The sequence below is a fragment of the Pseudopipra pipra genome, chromosome 28 (assembly GCF_036250125.1).
Source record: "Pseudopipra pipra isolate bDixPip1 chromosome 28, bDixPip1.hap1, whole genome shotgun sequence".
NCBI lineage: Eukaryota > Metazoa > Chordata > Aves > Passeriformes > Pipridae > Pseudopipra > Pseudopipra pipra.
In genome coordinates this window covers 1,890,459-1,908,276 of record NC_087576.1, presented here as the reverse complement: position 1 = coordinate 1,908,276, position 17,818 = coordinate 1,890,459, and the positions used below count along the sequence as shown (strand labels likewise).

Genomic DNA, 17,818 nt, shown 5'->3' with positions numbered 1-17,818 from the left:
ATCTCCGCAGGTCGCAGCCCCCCATCCGCCGCAGCCCACCCCGGGGTGCCAACGACCCCCGCCCGAGCCGCGGCTCACCTCCTCACCTCCTCACCTCCTCGTCCCCGTGGCCGGCGAGGAGCCTCCAGCGCCGGCCCTGCCTCGGTCCCTCCCTCCCCGCGGCTCCGGCACCAGCCTCCGCTCGCAGATAAATATTTAACGCGCAGCCCGGGCCGGGATTAACAAAGGGCGAGTGTTTCCTGTTTGCTCAGCGCGGCGATGCCAGCCGGGAGCGCGCGGCCGGCCCCGGGGATGCTCCCGGGGATGCTCCCGTGTCCAGGGATGTGCCGGGCGGCGGCCGGAGCCCCCCCGGGGCCGAGCCCGCGGTCTGGGGGCGATGCCGAGTGCGGGGCAGGGTGCCGGTGGCCCCCCCAAGTTGGGTGGGAACACCCAGGAAAAGGGTGGGGGAGCCGGAGCATCCTTTCCCGGTCCCGCCCTGGATGCATCCGGAGGCTGGGCAGCGGGAATTCCGTCAGGAGAACAGGTGGGGAACAGGGAGCACGTGGTGAGCTGGGCTCGAGGCCGAATTCCCGCGGGAAAAGGTGCTGGGATTGGCACAAGGCTCTGGAGTCCTCCAGAGCTGATCCTGAGTGTCGTGGGAGAGGGATGGATCCCAGATGTGGCAGCCACAGCTGGGAGGAACATCAGCTTCCCAAGCAGGGAGGGAGCTGGGATGGCAGCAGGAGCCACCTCCTGTCCCAGGCCCAGGATGGGGATCCCCAGGCAGGAGCCAGCCCGGTGTGGGAGCTGTGACCCACCCGGATAAATCCTGGAGCCCAGAGCTGCTCCCTGAAATCCCTGGGTGTGGAGGGAGCACCTCCCAAAAGCGCTGAGGAAGGAGCCGGGTGTGAAACAAGAGCTGGCACATCCCCTCCTCTTCCTCCTGGCAGCGGCAGGAGGGTTATTTACCCAGGGGAGGACGAGGAGCAGGAGCTGAGAGCTCTCCAAACCCACCCCGGAGCCGCCACTCCGCGTGTGCCGACGTGCCAGAGGCTGGGAGACGCCGTCTGGGCACTGCCCCAACCCTGGAGAGGCTGGAAAAGCCCCCAAATCCTTCCTCCTGGAAGCACCCACGGGGTGCTCAGCACCCCAGGAGAAACACCCCCTTCACTCCCCCCCAAAAAAACCACAGTGGAGCCCAGTGACTGTGTCAATTTTTATCTTTTTTTTTTTCTTTTTTTTTCCTCCTTAAAGATGACTCCGATTTACATCGAGACAGTTCTAACAAATTCATTCCTTGTTTCACAAAAAAAAAAAAAAAAGAAATTATATTAAATAATTTCTGCCAATAAATAACATTTTCACCATTTTTTTTTCTCCTTTCAACAGAACTAAAAAAAAAAATAAAATAAAATAAAAGCAAGAAATAAAAATTAAAAATTAAAAAGGAGGCAGTCTCCAGGCAACGGGCATATGATCCTTCAGCACTGAGAACCCCAAAATCACCATCCCTGCACCCCCTGTGGGGCTTCAGGTCCTCCCTGGCCGAGGTTGGTGGGATCTGCATCCCACCCCAGCTCACCTGGCCAGGTGGGATCTGTGCCAGAGGCAGCCAGAGAGGTTCTCCCAATCCCAAAAATAAAATTAAGCCTGAACTCAACCCACCACCCGCCCCGTTGCCGACTCCCCTCCTTGGACATGCACCTTGCTAGAACATGCAAAAAAACCCAGGCTGTGGGGACGTGGGGGCTTCCCTGGATTTGGGGGCTCCCCCGGGGAGGTGGGGGCTCCCCCAAGGCCGGTGGGCTTCCCAGAATCCCGGTTGTCCAAGCTCCAGGTGGCAGCCGGGGAGGGGAAGGGACGGGCAGGAGCTCTGAGATGAGGGGTCTTGGGACGTGCACAGCTCTGAGGGGCCAGGTTTGGGGGAAGGGGAACAGAGGAATTTGGGGGGGTTTAGAGATTGTTTTTTGGTTTGCCGTGGTGGGGGAGTCAGGGCAGGGAATTCTGCTCCGAGAATGTCATCACCTTCTTCCCCAGAAGAGGGGAGGGGGATCTCAGTGCTGGGGCAGGGAAAGCTCTGCATTCCCACCGGGATGCCAGCACGGACAGGGGTTGTTAATTGAGGGGGTAATTAGCACCCAGAGCCCCATCGCTGCTCCTCACCCCCTCGGGAACTGGTTTTAAGGGAAGAGGGGACCTGGAAGCGTGGCATCCACATGTGCCAGCTGCCACACGGCTCCTGGGACAGGGAGGGGAACATCCTGCCCCTGGCCACCTTCTCCAGGGCCAGGACACTGGGAAGCTGCAGCCCCACGAGCCCCAGGGATGGAGGGGTGGCTCTGGATCCCCCAATCCACAAAGCACAAGGTCCACAGGGATTTCAGGGAGGAGGAACTGGTGATGCCAGAGCAGGAGAAGAGGGTTGGGGAGACAAACTGCCAGCAAAGCAAACCCCCCCTCCGCGATGGGCCGGGCCCTGCTGACCCATCCCCTGTGCGGGGAGGGGGTGCCAGGCCCGGGGGGTCCCGCGGGGCTCCCATCCCAAAAAAATCTCCCGACTAAAACCTGCTGCTTGGGTGAGATCCCAGCCTGGGTCAGCACAACACGCCCGAACATGCACGGGCAGCACCGGGCACGGTCTGTGCTCTCGGATACCACACACGGGGCTCACGGCGATCAAAGGAGGCCCTTAAAGAACAAAGAATACTCACAGACAAAGGCAATTTGGCCCCAGGCCTCGGACAGGGGGGTGGGGGGAGGGAAGCTCGCTCCAAACACCTCTCTTTTTGCACTTTTTGCAAAGCGGTGGGCGTGTAAAAAAAACAGGGGGGGAAGAAAAAAAAGAGGGAAAAGGGGAGGCATGTGACTTGTGGAAACCCAGTGGTTCGCTCACAGAATCCTAAGGAGCCGCCGTGGAATTAAGTGAGGTGTGATCCTAAGACACAGCCTGAAAGCTTCCTGCAAAGTTGCTGTTTTCCTCTGGCGCTGGAATCACAAAGGGGAGACAGCAAGATCCAGAGAAAGTGTTGGCAAAGATCCCTTGGGAGAGGCTCGAGCATGGGAAAAGGTGGGGAAGAAGGGAAAGCTGGCCAGGGGTTTGTGCTTCCTTGGCTCCGGGCAACGGACGCGGCTCACGCGGCACCGGGAAGAGACCAATGGGAATCTCACAAAACCCTTTTCCAAAGGAAAAAGGAACACATCTACGCTCCAAAATCCCCAGCACCACATGGGGGGTGTCCCCTGGGAGCCCCTGGAGATCCCTCTCCAGCACTGCACAAGCACCCTTCCAAAAATTCCCACCGGATCCGCCTGGTTCTATCTTCCAGCCTCCTGCCAAACCTGCCTCCCCTCCCTGCAGCCGAGGGAGGTGCTTCCAAAACTGGGGGGGTGCCTTGAAACCAGCACCAAGCCACATCTCCCAGAAACCAGCAGCATCCCCACACATCTTATCCCCAGTTCTTTTCCAGCTGCTGGGAAAGGCTGAGGTGCCCATGGCTCCTTTGGAGTCGGAGGAATAGCCACTGGCTAAGGGTGGGTGACGCCCCAAGTCAACCACAGTGAGTGGAAGATCCCCCAAAACACACCCTGGGGGACAGGGAGGTGACACTGAGGGGGCCCCACCCCAAACTGACCAGCAAGGGCCTGTTCCAGAGCCAGGAACAGGGAATGTGCCGCGGGCTCAGCAGCCTGTGGTGGTGGGACAACAGGGGGTCTGTTATTCCCCAGGTTATAAATCACCCCCTTTTCCTTTAAAATTCAGGCCTGGCAGCTTTCCCAGAGATCATCAGACAGCAGAGATAATTCCTCTGCTCTGAATCAGAGCGATTCCCAAGGGAATTCTGCTGCCTGGGCAGCAAAGTGGCTGCTCTGAGCTGGGACGGTCGGGGAAGAGCCACAAGAGGCAGCGCTTCCCCCACCTGCCTTCCCCTAATTTTTGTTTGGGATTCCACCGGAATAAAGCTGGATTCCTGAAGGAAAAGGTGCCATGATTGGTGTTAACACCCTGGAGTCCTTCAGAGCTAATCCTGGCTGTCACCTTGGAAAAGGGATGGATCTCAACAACGTGCCTTCCAGGGAATTGGTTGCTAAAGCAGCAGCTGCAGGTAGGCAAGGACTTGAAAGCAACAGGAAAATCTGGGAAGAAAACAGGTGTGAAAAGGAAAACCAACCCAACCCTGTCCTGAAGGGAAGGACCTGCTTTGGAAAGCTCAGGCCAACTCCGAATTGTCCCAAAGCCAACGACCCAAGTTGCCTGGTTTGACTGATTTTTTTTGTTTCTTTTAATCCCCCTCCACCACCTCCACAGAGGTTTGGCCTCTCGGGGAGGGGCAGCTGGACAGCACAACATTCCCGGGATGTACTAGCAGTTGGATTGGTTTCTAAATGAAAAAAAAAAAAAAAAAAAAAAAAAAGATGGACTCCTTTTATATATATTGAACATAAATTAAAAAAAAAGAAAAAAAAATAATAATAATTACAAAAATGGTCGCCCTTCCTTTTACAGAACGGATGCGAACTTGGACTTATGGACGTGCCTCCGGGTGACGTTGGTTTCAACCCCCCCTCGCCCCCAGCCCACCCCCGATAATAAATAAATAAAACTCCTTAAGTTTTGGATCCTTTAGCGGTGCGGGTTCGGGCGCTCGCAGCGTTACTGGGATTTCTTCCCCGTGCCGTTCTTGTCCGCAGAGTTCGAGGTTACCAAGTTCACGGGCCCGTCCGAGTGCAGGGAATCCTTGCGCGGCGGCATCCGCTCGTTGATCCGGTCCAGCCCCCGCGCCTCCTCGAAGCTGCGGATCTTGTGCTGCGGGGAGAACCCACGGATGGCTGCGGGGAGAAGGGAGGAGGGAGGGCAGGGTGTTAGTGCCGGGCCGGGGATCGGCGGGAGGAGCCCTCTGAGCACACGCCAGACACGAACGGGACAGTCAGCGGGACAGAGAGCACCTGTGTGGAAGCGGCGCCTGTCTGGATTTGGGATCCACGTGGATGTTCTTCAGGGCGGTTTGGGGGTTGGAATTTGCTGGATCGCGGCAGCAAAGTCTGGGATTCGACCGTGGTGACTTGCTCTGCTCCCTCAGAGCTTCTCTTTTCATGGAGTCATGGAATGGTTTGGGTTGGGAGGGACCTTAAAATCACCCAGTTCCACCCCCCTGCCATGGGCAGGGACACCTTCCACTAGCCCAGGTTGCTCCAACCTGGCCTTGGACACTCCCAAGGATGGGGCAGCCACAGCTTCTCCAGGAATTCCATCCCAGCCCCTCCCCACCCTCACAGGGAAGGATTCCTTCCCAACATCCCACCTGCCCTTTTCTAACACAGGAGTGGGAATTTGAAGAACCAGACAGGTGCTCGCTGTCCCCAAAGAGTGAAATCTCAGGAAAGGTTCAAAGCTGAACAACACGACACTGAAAAAACAACAACACCAAAAAAAAAAAAAAGCCAAACCAAACCGACAGAACAAAGACACCACCACAAGGCTCTGAACTCCAACACAAACCACACGCTGCAACACCAGGAGAGGGAACAGCTAATCCTTGGATCACAAAGGCAGAGCTCTTGCATGACCAGGAGACACACGGGCAGTTTTGGGAGGGATGGATCCCCCTCAGGGATTTCGTGTCCCTGTTCCATCACTGCGAGGCCGAGCACGTCCGTCCTCGCCGTGATGATCCGGCCCAAATGTGAAACTTCTTTGTGTTACACGTCATTTAAGGAAAAAGGGGGTCGTGCCAAATCTTTTCCAAGGACTTGGCTGCTTTACAAACAACTTCCCTTGGTAAGCAAAGTCTCTGCAGAGCTGCGTGGCCCCCATTCAGCATCGAGGAAAACACCCTCGGGGATCTGCCATTTCCACACTCCACAGGGAGAAACCTGCTCTCCACCTTGGCCCTGAAGGCAGGGGGTTACATCAGCACCACGAAATCCTCTGTTTCCTAAAGGATTTTGACCGTGCTGGCAGCCTGAGAGATCAGATTGCAGGACCCCAACCACCAGAGCACGAACCGCCCCGAGCAACAACCTCGCTGAGGCTCAAACAGCCTCGAACCAAACCACTGGGGATTTTTTGTTTTTTAGCTCCCCAGCAGGGCCTTGTCCTTCCCCCGCTTCTGGTGATGCAAGAGTGAAAAAAAAAAAAAAAAAAAAGCTTCTGTAGGGCCGATAAAGCTGTTTGGGGTCAGCACACGCACACACGGAGATGCTTTGGGTCTCTCGGCGGGTTCTAGCCATACCTTCCCGTGCCTCTACCGCTTCTACTGTGGCTGCAATACAGAAGAACAGTGGCATGCAAAAATGAAGACAGGAAAAAAAAAAAAAAACAAAACAAAAAAGAAAACAAAACAGAGTGACAGTGAGTGATCCGACATCATGGCTGCGACGCAGAGCCCACGCTCCCCCAGCCCCAGGGCTGCCAAACCACGGGCCAGAGGGAAGAGAAGAGGTGACAGCGGGTGGAGAGGAGGGTGGAAGGGGACTCCCTCGGGGTGCAGGGGGAGTCTCCCTTCCTCGCCACACAGATTGATCCGATGGAAGGACAGAGAAGCAGAGAGAGGGCTGCCTGCTGCGTGTGCCCCGGGGAGGACGGGGATAACCTCGGGCTGAGCCGTGGATCTCACCCCCCTGCTCCCAGCTGGGTGCTCTGGCTGCCTGCAGGAGGTGAACTGTGTGGAATTCACCCACTGCTCCCAGCTGGGTGCTCTGGCTGCCTGCAGGAGGTGAACTGTGTGGAATTCACCCACTGCCCTCACGGCTGTGGGAGGGGAGTGAGCCCGAGGGATGGGAAGATGTTTGGGAGCAGTGGGAAGCAGAGGGATAGACTGTTTTCCAGGGAAGGACAAGCAGCAGTTATTGGGCTGCTCCGCTCCCGATGCCTTGAGTTATAGGAAAAAATAAGGCTGATGCTTCAAACCCAGTTTGGCTTCAGCTCCACCTCCTAAAAGTGTTACCAAGCAACGAGGCACCACCGAGCTGAGCAAGGTCCCCTTTCCTAAATCTGCTGCAGCAACGGGCCAAGTTTTGGCAGGCCCTGCCTCAACATCTGGGAGGAGGCCCTTCCTTAGAACAGATTCTCTGGTTTTCAGCCTCAAAACACCACTTTGGCCCCAGCACAAAGGCCACACGGTCCTTGGGAGGCCACGGGGGAAGGATGGAGCTGTGGCTGAACAGCTTTGCCCTGGATTTGGTGACTTCATTCCATTGATTTTGCTAAGCCGTGCTGTGGAAAGCTGGAGGGAGGCTTGGGAGGGATGGGCCTCCCCCACTGCTACCTGCAGCCCTGTTTCTCCTTTTTTAGGGTGCAGAGGCACCCCTAAAGAGGGGCAGCCCCCTCTTCTCCTTGCTGAGCAGACGGGGCTCCCATAAATTCACCAGGAGGCTGCCGGGAGTGCGAAGGGACGTGCGAAATGGGGCGGGGTGGGAGAGAGGGCAGGACGGGGAAAAAGGGCTGGGAGAAGGGGACAGGATGGGGAAAAAGGGGTGGGAGAAGGGGGTAGGACAGGGAAATGGGGGTGAGAAGGGCAGGAGAAGCAGGGTGGTGCTGAGGGAAGCAGGGGGAGCCTGCAGCCATAGGAAGAGGCAGCGGGCAGGGCGGGTAAGGCAGAGCAAAGGCCCAGCTTGTTTGTTCTGTCCTGCGGAGATGCCTATTTTGGGGTGAGGGGGAAGGTCCATGGTACCCCCCTGAGAACCCCCTGAGAGGGGAAGGGGCTGGAGAACGTCACAGCATCACCCTGTGCTGTCAGATACAGGGACAAAGCTGCTGCAACAGCCACCTTTCCACTCAGGCTCTGTTCCCAGAACTGGGGCGACAGGACCACGATGGTTTCTATAAAAAAAAAAAAAGGGGTAAAAAAAAAAGAAAAAAATCCATCCTCCTCTTTGGGCAGAGAAATGCACGAGTTTGGGAGCGATGCTGCACCCTCCCTGGGAGCAGGCAGCAGTATTTACACGTTTCCTACTCGTGAACTATTTAATCCAGGCAGCCCCGGCCTCGTCCCTGAGTGAGCTGCAGGAAATCCCCGGTGCCCATGGGAAGGGGGAAGCTGGGGACATGCCAGCATTCAAAGGATAGCAGGAAAGGATTAAAACACTAGATTACAGGATTCCCTCTGGGGACACGTTACTGGGACAGCTCATTCCCTGACCATCAGCCAACCTCCCTCCCCGCCCTGTGAGTGGGAAGCCCATGGATCGGATCCTGCTCCCAGCACTCCACCAACACAGAGCTGCTGAGGGAGGGAGCAAAGCGGAAAGAAACCTCCAAAACCAGATGAAAACCTGAGAGGAGTCTTAATATAAAACATCCAGGCCCGGATGGATCTCATTCCTTTGGCTAAGTCTTCCTGTGTTTGAGATTCGTGATTTCCCAGGGGCGGTTTTGGGGGGGTTGGGGGTGTGTTAACAAAGAACAAACAAGGTGTGTCACTGTCACATTCACACAGAGGCTGTCACACAGCAGCAGCAGCAGCGAGGTGAGGCAGAGGATGTGCACCATGCAGCATTAGGAGGGAAATAAAGGATAAAAAAATCCTTGCAGAAACATACAGTTAAGCAATGCACATGCTCTGGGCAGGGTGCTGTGGGGTTCCTTCCTCCGGGGTACACGGGGACTGTCTTGGCATCTCTCCACATCCCCACCTACACCTCTGCTCCTTCCTGGTTCGGAATCCTTCCTCCCCGTGGGCCTGAGCCATCCCTGGGATCCCCTGGCACCCTCCAGGCTGCCTGTGGGGGCTGGAAGGGGGGGTTTGGGGGCAGGTGGAGCAGAGCAGGGGGGGATCAGGGACACTCACCGGTCTGGAGGGTCTGCCTGCCCCCCGAGAGCACTCCCAGGGGCAGGGTACCTGTGGGGGTCAGGCCTTTGAGGGTCAGCACGCTCTCACTCTCCTCCCTGCAGGGAACAGCAACACAACAGCTCACAGAGGGCAATGCAATGGTCACACTGGGCTGACCAAGCCTCGGGAATCATGGAATTATTAAGGTTGGAAAAGATGTCTAAGATTACCAAGTCCAACCATCACCATCACTGTGTTTTCACCACTAACCCCTGTCCCCAAGTGCCACATCCACACGTCTGTTAAATCACATCCACACATTTCCTTTAAATCCCACCAGGGATGGTGATTCCACCACTGCCCTGGGCAGGCTGTGCCAGGGCTGGACAGCCCTTCCCATGAAGAAATTTTCCCTGATATCCAACCTAAGCCTTCTCTGGCACAACTGAAGGCTGTTTCCTCCCAACCCCTCCTTACCGAAGAACCGAGAACACACGTGCCATCTTCCCAATGGCTCTGATCTTATTCCTGATGATCTCCTTACGGACTGTTGTCCCACCTAAGGGAGAGAAAAGAGCAAAGAGCAGCACGTTGGAGGCTTCCTGCTTTCCCAGGGAACGCCAGCATGAAGCACCTGCCTGACTCCAGGAAAAGAAATCATGGTTTACAGATTCACAGCTACACTGGAGAGAGAACGGTGCTGGAGGATGGCATCAGGATGGCATCAGGATGGCAGTGAGAAGGGCAACACCAACGAGATGAGACACGGACTCGAGAGCTCTAGAGAGAGTAGAACCACCGAGGGACACGGATCTGGGGAGGTCTTTGTTGGAAGCTCACCGGGTGGGCTCACACTGCACAGGATGTGACACAAATGACTCAGCCATGGAGACACAGTTTTGCAAGGCAGAGCACGGAGGGGTCTGATGGCTGATGGGCACTGCTGTGCCACGCAAGCATCAGCTTTGGCATCCAAGGAGCACAGGGAAGGGCTGGCCAGGGCCTTGCAGCTCTGCTCGGGCCCCACACAAACACAAAGGTGAGAGAGGTGAACTCCCCTCCCGCTCCACGGACCCGACGGGAGAGAAAAAGCATGGAGGGAACTGAAACCAAACCAAAAATCCAGGTGAAACGGGGGGAAACAAAATCCATCTCCTCTCAGCTGAGATTCCTCACATGGCCCAGTACACATCAGGACAGGAAAGCCAAACCCAGGTCTAACATGCACCATGGCTCAGCCATGCACTACGTGGCTGCATTCAGAATCAGGTAGAAACGTGACCCCGTTCCTCAGGCCCCTGGAGGAACGCAGAAGGGTTAAAAAACACATGGAGCTTATGTTAAAACTGAAAGGGGATGAAGAGCCTGCCCGACTAGTCAGCTCTGGAAATCCACTTCAAGGATCTGGTGGCACAGGCAGTGAAAATTAAGCTCGTAGCAAATTCTAGCTGGGTACCTTTCGGATAGCTTGAAATGTAGTGATCTTCAGGGAGAGGAGACACCAAGAAACAAGTAGATGAAGACAGAGATAGAAGAAACAAATTTAATTTTCATGGGAGGGAGGAAAGAAAAAACAAAAAAAAAACAAAAAAACAAAACCAAACCAAAAAAAGCAAAAACGAAATGCAATGGGAGAAGCGGGTTAAGAGTCTCCAGCTGGGACCGAAGCAGCTCAGGGCCCCACTTCTCACTGCCCCCCACGGCTTCCTGAGGGACCCCCAAATTCCAAACTGCATGTCAGCTCAGCCACTGATTCGTCCCTTTCATGCACAGCTTAAAATCAAGGCCAAAAACTGCATTCTGGCTTTTGGGGAGGGGTGACGTGAGAAGCCGCTTTACACAGGAGCTCACTGCAACAGATGAGAAGATTGGGTGGATATTTTGGTGCAGAAAATTTTGAATTGGGGGAAAAAATAACCAGCAGCCTGTGTAAGGAGCAGGAAACCATTCCCAGAGTAGCTGGCAAGAAGTGTCTGTCGCAGTGAATGTCATTTAATTTCTCTGTGACTGAAGAGCAAACGAGGAAAAAAAAAAAATAAACGTTTCCTACCCAGAACTGCACAAGGTTTGGCCAAAAAGGAACTGGAGAGCTGGGCATCCAGCTATAAATCAAGTGCTGCTCAGGCATCAAACACCTTCCCCACCCTCCCCCCCTGCTGTCACCAGGTCCCCACAGTGATGTTTTACCTTCCAACGTCTCGTCCCCATCCGAGATCAGCTCGTCATCGGAGCAGATGTTGAGGATGTTAACGAGCATCTCAGTGACTGCAAGAGGCACAGACAGGGGGGGTCAGAGAGGCCTGGGGCACACCCTGGAGCACAGAGGGATCTGGAGGGCGAGCTGTGCCAGGGAATGGTTTTTTCAAGGTCGTTTATTCCCTGGAAGTGGGAGCCTAAAGACACTCTGAGCCGCAGCTGCTGGTACCTCGCAGCGGGACCAGAGCAGACGACACACGCTCCATCCTCTGCCAAGGAGGTGGATGCAGTCCAAGCACAGCACAGATGAACCAGACGTGGGCACTGAGGTGCCAACATTCCTGCAGAACAGCCTGAGCTCGCCCAAGGTCCCCCCTCCCCATCCCAACAGGCCACCTGGCTCTGGGAGTGCTGAATTTGAGGACTTGGGGGGGGGGGGGGGATTAGACCTTTGGTGCCTCAAAGTCAAAAAAATACCCCCATCCCTTTGGCAGTTCAGAGCTTGAAGCCACAACTCCAAACACACAACACTGGGGTGGAATTTAAACTCATCAGGAGATGTAAAAAAATCCTCTTTTGCTGGAAAGCTGAGGCACAGTCTTGGGCATATTTTAAGCTGCCTCGCCCCCCTCCAGAACGAAATAAGCCTCTGACTGAAGTGAATGTTTCCTTTTTGGTGGGCCACGAGCCAACAGGAGTTTTTAATTCCTCTGTTGCAAACCCAGAGGAAGAGAAATGTCTCCAAATTCTGAGGTGGGGCTACATGACCCAAGATCAGCCCCATCAACAACGCAGAAAGAGCAAGAAAGGAGCGGCCTGTTGGTAAAAGGTCTTTAAAACAAGCATAAACAATGGTTTTCCCAAGAATTTAAACCAGGAATACGAAGATTTCCTTGAATTTGAACTGTTTTCCCAGTGCTACCTGGTATTAATGAGCTGCAACACTCTCCCAACACATATGGGACACATCTCTAACGCTCAGGGAACTGTGACCAGTCACTGGGAACTTGGAACAGAAATCCAAACCTCTCTTACCCTTTTCCCCCACGAAAGGCAAAGACCATGTGAAGACATCCATGAAGTTTGGAAGCCAGTAGGGATGAGGGGAACAGTTGAACTGCCTGATGTTCATGACGTTGTTTTCATATTTCAGTACAGCAGCTGGGAGAGAAAAAGCCAAGAGAACATGTGTCCATGGGCACTGGGAATTTAAGAGCTGGAATGGTTTGGGTTGGAAGGGACCTTAAAATTCATCCAGTCCCACCCCCCTGCCATGGCCAGGGACACCTTCCACTAGCCCAGGTTGCTCCAACCTGGCCTTGGACACTTCCAGGGATGGGGCAGCCACAGCTTCTCTGGGAAACCTGAGCCAGGGCCTCACAACCCTTCCCAATATCCAACCTAAATTTCCCCTCTTTCAGTCTGAACCCATTCCCCCTTGTCCTGTCACTCCATCCCTTGTCCCAAGTCCCTCTGCAGCTCTCCTGGAGTCCCTTCAGGCACTGGAAGGGGCTCTAAGCCCTCCCAGAGCCTTCTCTTCTCCAGGTGAACACCCCCAGCTCTCCCAGCCTTTGGAAGTTGTACCTGTGTTAATAAAACTTCATTATCAACATGAGGTTACACCTGTGTAGAATCAAACTACCAACACCCCAAAACGAGAAGGCTTAAAGAGCCATTTTTTAGTTTACTCATGTTGTTTCACTAAAGCTTGAAATCCTGAAGGGTCGGTGGAACAAAGCTGCTAAAACTGATGCAAAACACAGAGCCAAGATCCAAAGGGAAGGGTTTAAAAAAACCCCAGAGCTGAGGAAAATCCCCTCATGATTTAGAGGCAGGGGGAAGTGGAAAGCTTGCCTACACTATCAGCTTCTCTTGGATGGCAGCATCCCACAAAAGGGCTCCGTTGTGCCGTGGCTGGGAATGAAAGCTTCATTCCAGGCTCTATGACTCGACAGCTAATTACCACAGTAACACATTAAGTCAGGGGACAGACCACTTCAGCCCAGCACACAAAGCCCTCTTTCATTTCGTGCCCAAGAATGCAACTGGAGGAGAGGGTTTTGTATCAAAAATAGTGTATTTTTGTATCCAAACCACTGGGGCAGCAGTGGCAGGGCAGGGATTGTCCCTCCCTGCTGGGCACTGGGGAGGCCCCTCGAGTGCTGTGTCCAGTTCTGGGCCCCTCAATTCAGGAAGGACATTGAGGAGTGTGTCCAGGGAAGGGGATGGAGCAGCAGGAGCAGCTGAGGGAGCTGGGGGGGCTCAGCCTGGAGAAAAGGAGGCTCAGGGGGGATGTTATTGCTCCCTAAAACTCCCTGACAGGAGGGGGGAGCTCCCAGGGAACAAGGGAGAGGAGGAGAGGGAACGGCCTCAAGCTGTGCCAGGGGAGGCTCAGGTTGGACATCAGGAGGAATCTCCTCATGGAAGGGGTTGGTTAAACATTGGAATTGCCCAGGGAGGTGGTGGAGTCCCCAGCCCTGGAGGTGTCCAAGGCAGGACACTGGACGCTCAGTGCTTTGGGCTGGTTGGGATGGTGGAGATCAGTCACAGGTTGGACTTCATGACCTTGGAGGGCTTTTCCAACCTGAGATTCTGAGAGGGCAGAGTAGGAGAAGGATTCCCTGACCTCCCCCAAGAGCCCCTTACCCTTGTTGTTATAGACATCTAAGTAATTTGGTGCAGAGAAGATTGTGATTAGCGAGGGAAAGCCCGTCGTCTGGCTCTTCCTGTACATTCGGTACCTGGAAAACAGGGCAGGGGGTTTAAAACCTGGCCAAGGAAAAGCCCAAACCTGCCCAGCTCCCAGGGGCTGCAGCACTTACCCAGCATCCTGGGCTTCGTGAGCTCGGATTACGGATAACAAACTATTGTTCTGCAAAAATTCACACACTGCAGGATAACTGGAAAACAAAAAAAAAAGCAAGGGTAACTCAGCAGGTGTGGTCTTGGTTTCAGGGACCAGCCACTTGCAGAAACCACCTGGTTTCTGTCCAGCACTCCCAAAAAATGCCAGTATATGGCTCGAAAATTAACTGCAAAGGGTTCTGTTAAACAGACCCCCGGTGCCAAACCCTCCCTACGAGTGCTCTGTCAGCACAAATGCTGGTTTGTTTTTTTTTCAGGCAGGAAAAGATAATTTCCTAGAGATCCTGGTACTGAAAGCCACTCACGGGGCACCCTGCCAGCAAAAGGAGCATCTCTGCTGCCTCAGACCACAATTTCATAAAGTAAGTTACCTAAGGAGAGCTCAGTATTACAGGGGAAGGAAAAACAAACAGTCATTTGTGCATCAGAGCCAAGAGAAGAGTATTTCAGGCACACTGCAAAGTGCCACAGGGTGAACTGATTTTTTTTCAGTGCAAGGGGAGGCAAAGTGCCCTCCAAAACCCCTCTTACCTGTAGAAATAGGAGCAGCCTCGGACAGTGTTGTGGGCAAAATGCTCCAGCGTTTTCTCGTTGCCATAATCCTCCGAGGGATCAGACCAGAGCAGGTCACACATTGGACCAAAGGCTGGAGGCTCCTTAAACCTGTCTAACTGGAAAATGGACACAACATCAGGAGGCTGCTGGTGGGAGCTGTGGCAGGACACACACACACACCCACCCCTCCATCCCCTTGGAATGCTGAGCAGGAATCGAGCCATTACCTCCTCCCCCGTTGGAATGGGAAACAATGGGATGGCCCCATGGAGATAACTTACTTTCCTAATGTCATCTAGACACGTGATTTCTGGAGACAGTCCTCCGTGGACACACAGGAATTGCTGGTTTAGGAGGGCAGCAAGAGGAAGACAGTCAAAGGTATCCATGCACGCGTCGTACACTCGCTCCGAGTACTTGATTCGACCTGGGAACAGGGATTAAATCGAGCTGTGATCAGCCAAAGTGCTGAGAAATAAATTCCAGGAGCCCAGTTCCTCAGGGGATATGGAAACTCTATGTTTATGGCCCACAACTCCAACTGTGCACCTGGGTATTAGTGAAAATACTGGCTTAGAAAACGTTTGTTGGATGCAAAGAGAAAAAGGCTTTGCTGTAAATCTGGACTTGTTCAGGAATATTCATCTCCCTTCAAGGTGTTTCCAACAAGAGCTGCACTGGGATCAACCCAGAAAAGAGACTGTTTCCACCTGACAGAAACTTGGGATGCACTTCCCTGCACATCCCTGCTGCACCTCCAGGCTCATCCTGTGCAGGTCACAGACAGGGAAAGGCAGCAGCTGTCGGATTTGGCAGAGCAACATCACACATTCCTGAAGTCAGGAATTGCCTTTGCAGCTGGACACGGGTGCTGTGAGGCAGGATCTGCCCAGGATGCCCTCAGAGAGTGGATCTTTCACTGGTACAAGTGATGACCATCTCCACTGGTGCCTCATCCAGGCACAGGGAAAAGAAGAGGATTTTTTTCCACACATTAAAACAGAGATGCCACATAAACGCTGCAGAAAACCCACCTTGAACTAAAACAATCCTAAAGGTAAATGATTCTCCCCAGTGCAAACAGGGAGGAGCAAACCCTTCCCTTGCTTCCAACTGGAATCACTGATCCCAGCTGCACAATCTGGAGCTGGAAGGTTCCTGGCAGTGATTATATGTTGGAAGTCAGGGAGGGGAGGATGTGACTGGCTCCTCAAGGGGAGATGTGTTCCCATTTCCTCCTCTTTGCAACCAAAAGGCCACATCAACACAACCCTGGTGCTTTGTAGGACTTATATATTGGGGTTTTTTGGGGGTATTTTCTATAGCAGGGGCTGAAAGAGAAGAGCTGTGTAAACAGGAAAACAGACAACAGGTTTTTACAGCTCTGGATATTAATTTGATCTGGTGTTAATCTGATATTAATCTGATTATTAGTCTGAGAGTAATCTGATTAATCTTGTTATTATATATACAGCTCTGATAATTATTTTTGTGCTCAGAGGCACGAAAATTAAGGCCCACACCTGCTTCCAGCACCTTTTTTTTTTCAAATATATTTAAAAACATATTTTTAAAATGTATTGAATTCCTTCTCACACTGCTGGTACTTACACTCCTGCTTGAAGGTGAAATACTCTGTGAGGTGCCTGCACTCGTGGTTCCCTCGAAGGAGGAACAATGTTTTGGGGTGATTTATCTTTAAACTCCATAAATACAGCACGCACTGCAAGAGAGGGGAAGGAGGAGATCAGCAAAAAAAAAGGCAGAAAAACCCTTTTCCAGGGCACTCATCGGTGTGAGAGACTTCCCCAAGCGTTTCTGGGAAGACACCCAAAGAGGAACCTGGAGAGAAACCCAGCTCCATGCTGGGCAGTGGATCTCATCTTGGCCAAATGCAGCAGTGGGGGAAAAGCCACCCGGATTTCTCTCTATATTAGGGCCGACTTGGAGAAGTGACAAATGAGATTTTAGTTCACCCAAACCAGCTCGGGGCTGGGTGGGGGCAGGTTTGGGGGGTTTTATTTCCCCTTCCAAAGCCCCACTTGCAGAGCAGCAAAGCCAAACCAGCTGTTTGCTCCAGATGTTCCAGCGGGATGGAGCAGAGCAGGCAGCCCCTTGTCCATTAAACATGAAAAATTCAACTTTATCCCCCCCACTGATTTCCCCTCCCCACCCCACCCCTGCCTCGTTCCTCCGCTTACGCCACAGTCACGTGAAGTTCAAGTTCAAAACAGGAAAAGCTGAGCCAAAAAACAAGCTCAGCAAAGCTTTCTGCCTTTTCAAAAGGGCTCTCCACATCCCCCAGCTGAGCAGCACCACCTGTAAAACCACACTCTTTGAGCACAGCCTAAAGTCAGACTCCAACTGGGGGGCATTTTGACCAGGAATGTTCCAGGCTGGTTTCCCAGAAAGCCTCAGGGAAGGGCTGGAAAGCAGGAGTGCTCACCCCTGTGTGCTCTGCATTGTCAGGCTGACAGGGAAAGGGGCTGGCATCGCACACAGGGAATGTTATCCAACGGTTTGGAGAGCTGGAAGGACAATCCAGAATGACAGCAGCCCCAAGATCTGGATTAAAGTCTCTAATAGGAGCTTACCCTGGAGGCTGAGATGGTACAGAACCTGCACATGCCTGGGGGTGGGAACCACAAAGTCTGTGAACAGTTTGACACTCTCAGATCTTGCTGATCTGGGGCACAGATCCCCGGGAACCAGCTGGAAACAACCTCCAGACCCCAAATAAACCGGTTTCCAGTCGGTTCCCAGTACACACAGCTCAGCCAGGATGGTGTTTAAGCACTGAACCTGCAAGGTAAGCTCTGCATTAGTCACTCCAGCTGATCCCAAAACCCAAGGAGCTGTAAAGCACCATCTGTGTCTCACTTGGAATTCAACCCCACATTAAAAACTTGATTAATTCTGAATTCTGCAAGCGAACAGGGCCAACACCGGTAGCAAAACCATGTTTTATTGCATCTGTTACCAGGAGGAATGCTCCCAACAAACCCATTTATAATTATTCTGGGATTTAAAGCTTTAACCTCCCGTGTTTGCAAGCTAAATGTCACTTCTCAGGGCTGGCAGGAGAACTTGGAAGTTGCTATAAATGAACCAAATGACTTGCTAACGACTGGAGGAAGAACCAGCCCTGGCACCCAAGCACAGCAGAGATACAGAGGAGGATTTGGGATGGAGGGAAGGCTGGCAACTTGCAGAAGAGGGGTTTTAAAAAGAACATTTGAAGGGTTTTGAAGTGAAAAGGGATGGAATTTGACACCACAACTCTTCCTGGACACACACACACACACACAAAGAAACATTCCCTGGGGCTGCAGCCACTTCCCAGGGATGTGGGGGCTGCCAGGTACCACTGGGGCACAGAGGGAAGGACCTTCAACAGCTCCCAAGGGGCTGGAATGAGGAATGAGGGAGGTTTCCACACTTGCATGCCTTGGATG

The 17,818-nt window shown here is 53.4% G+C and overlaps 1 protein-coding gene across 6 annotated transcripts in view; it reads right to left on the bottom strand.

The window, feature by feature from the left end:
• Positions 1-1,181: 1,181 nt before the first annotated feature.
• The window catches only part of PPP3CC (protein phosphatase 3 catalytic subunit gamma), a 34,517-nt gene continuing 17,880 nt past the window's right edge, over positions 1,182-17,818 (bottom strand). Inside the window, exons 4-15 of one of the 6 annotated variants that reach the window (XM_064638134.1) lie at positions 15,975-16,086; positions 14,645-14,790; positions 14,340-14,479; positions 13,766-13,843; positions 13,590-13,684; positions 11,979-12,104; positions 10,935-11,012; positions 10,204-10,230; positions 9,225-9,306; positions 8,766-8,863; positions 6,168-6,239; positions 1,182-4,806 (exon numbers count right to left, since the gene is read on the bottom strand). In XM_064638134.1, coding sequence (XP_064494204.1) covers positions 4,631-4,806; positions 6,168-6,239; positions 8,766-8,863; positions 9,225-9,306; positions 10,204-10,230; positions 10,935-11,012; positions 11,979-12,104; positions 13,590-13,684; positions 13,766-13,843; positions 14,340-14,479; positions 14,645-14,790; positions 15,975-16,086 — 1,230 coding nt within the window. In that variant the 3' untranslated portion in view covers positions 1,182-4,630. The remainder of the gene's footprint in view (positions 4,807-6,167; positions 6,240-8,765; positions 8,864-9,224; positions 9,307-10,203; positions 10,231-10,934; positions 11,013-11,978; positions 12,105-13,589; positions 13,685-13,765; positions 13,844-14,339; positions 14,480-14,644; positions 14,791-15,974; positions 16,087-17,818) is intronic. The other 5 variants (XM_064638136.1, XM_064638138.1, XM_064638135.1 and 2 more) reach the window with 5 other exon arrangements.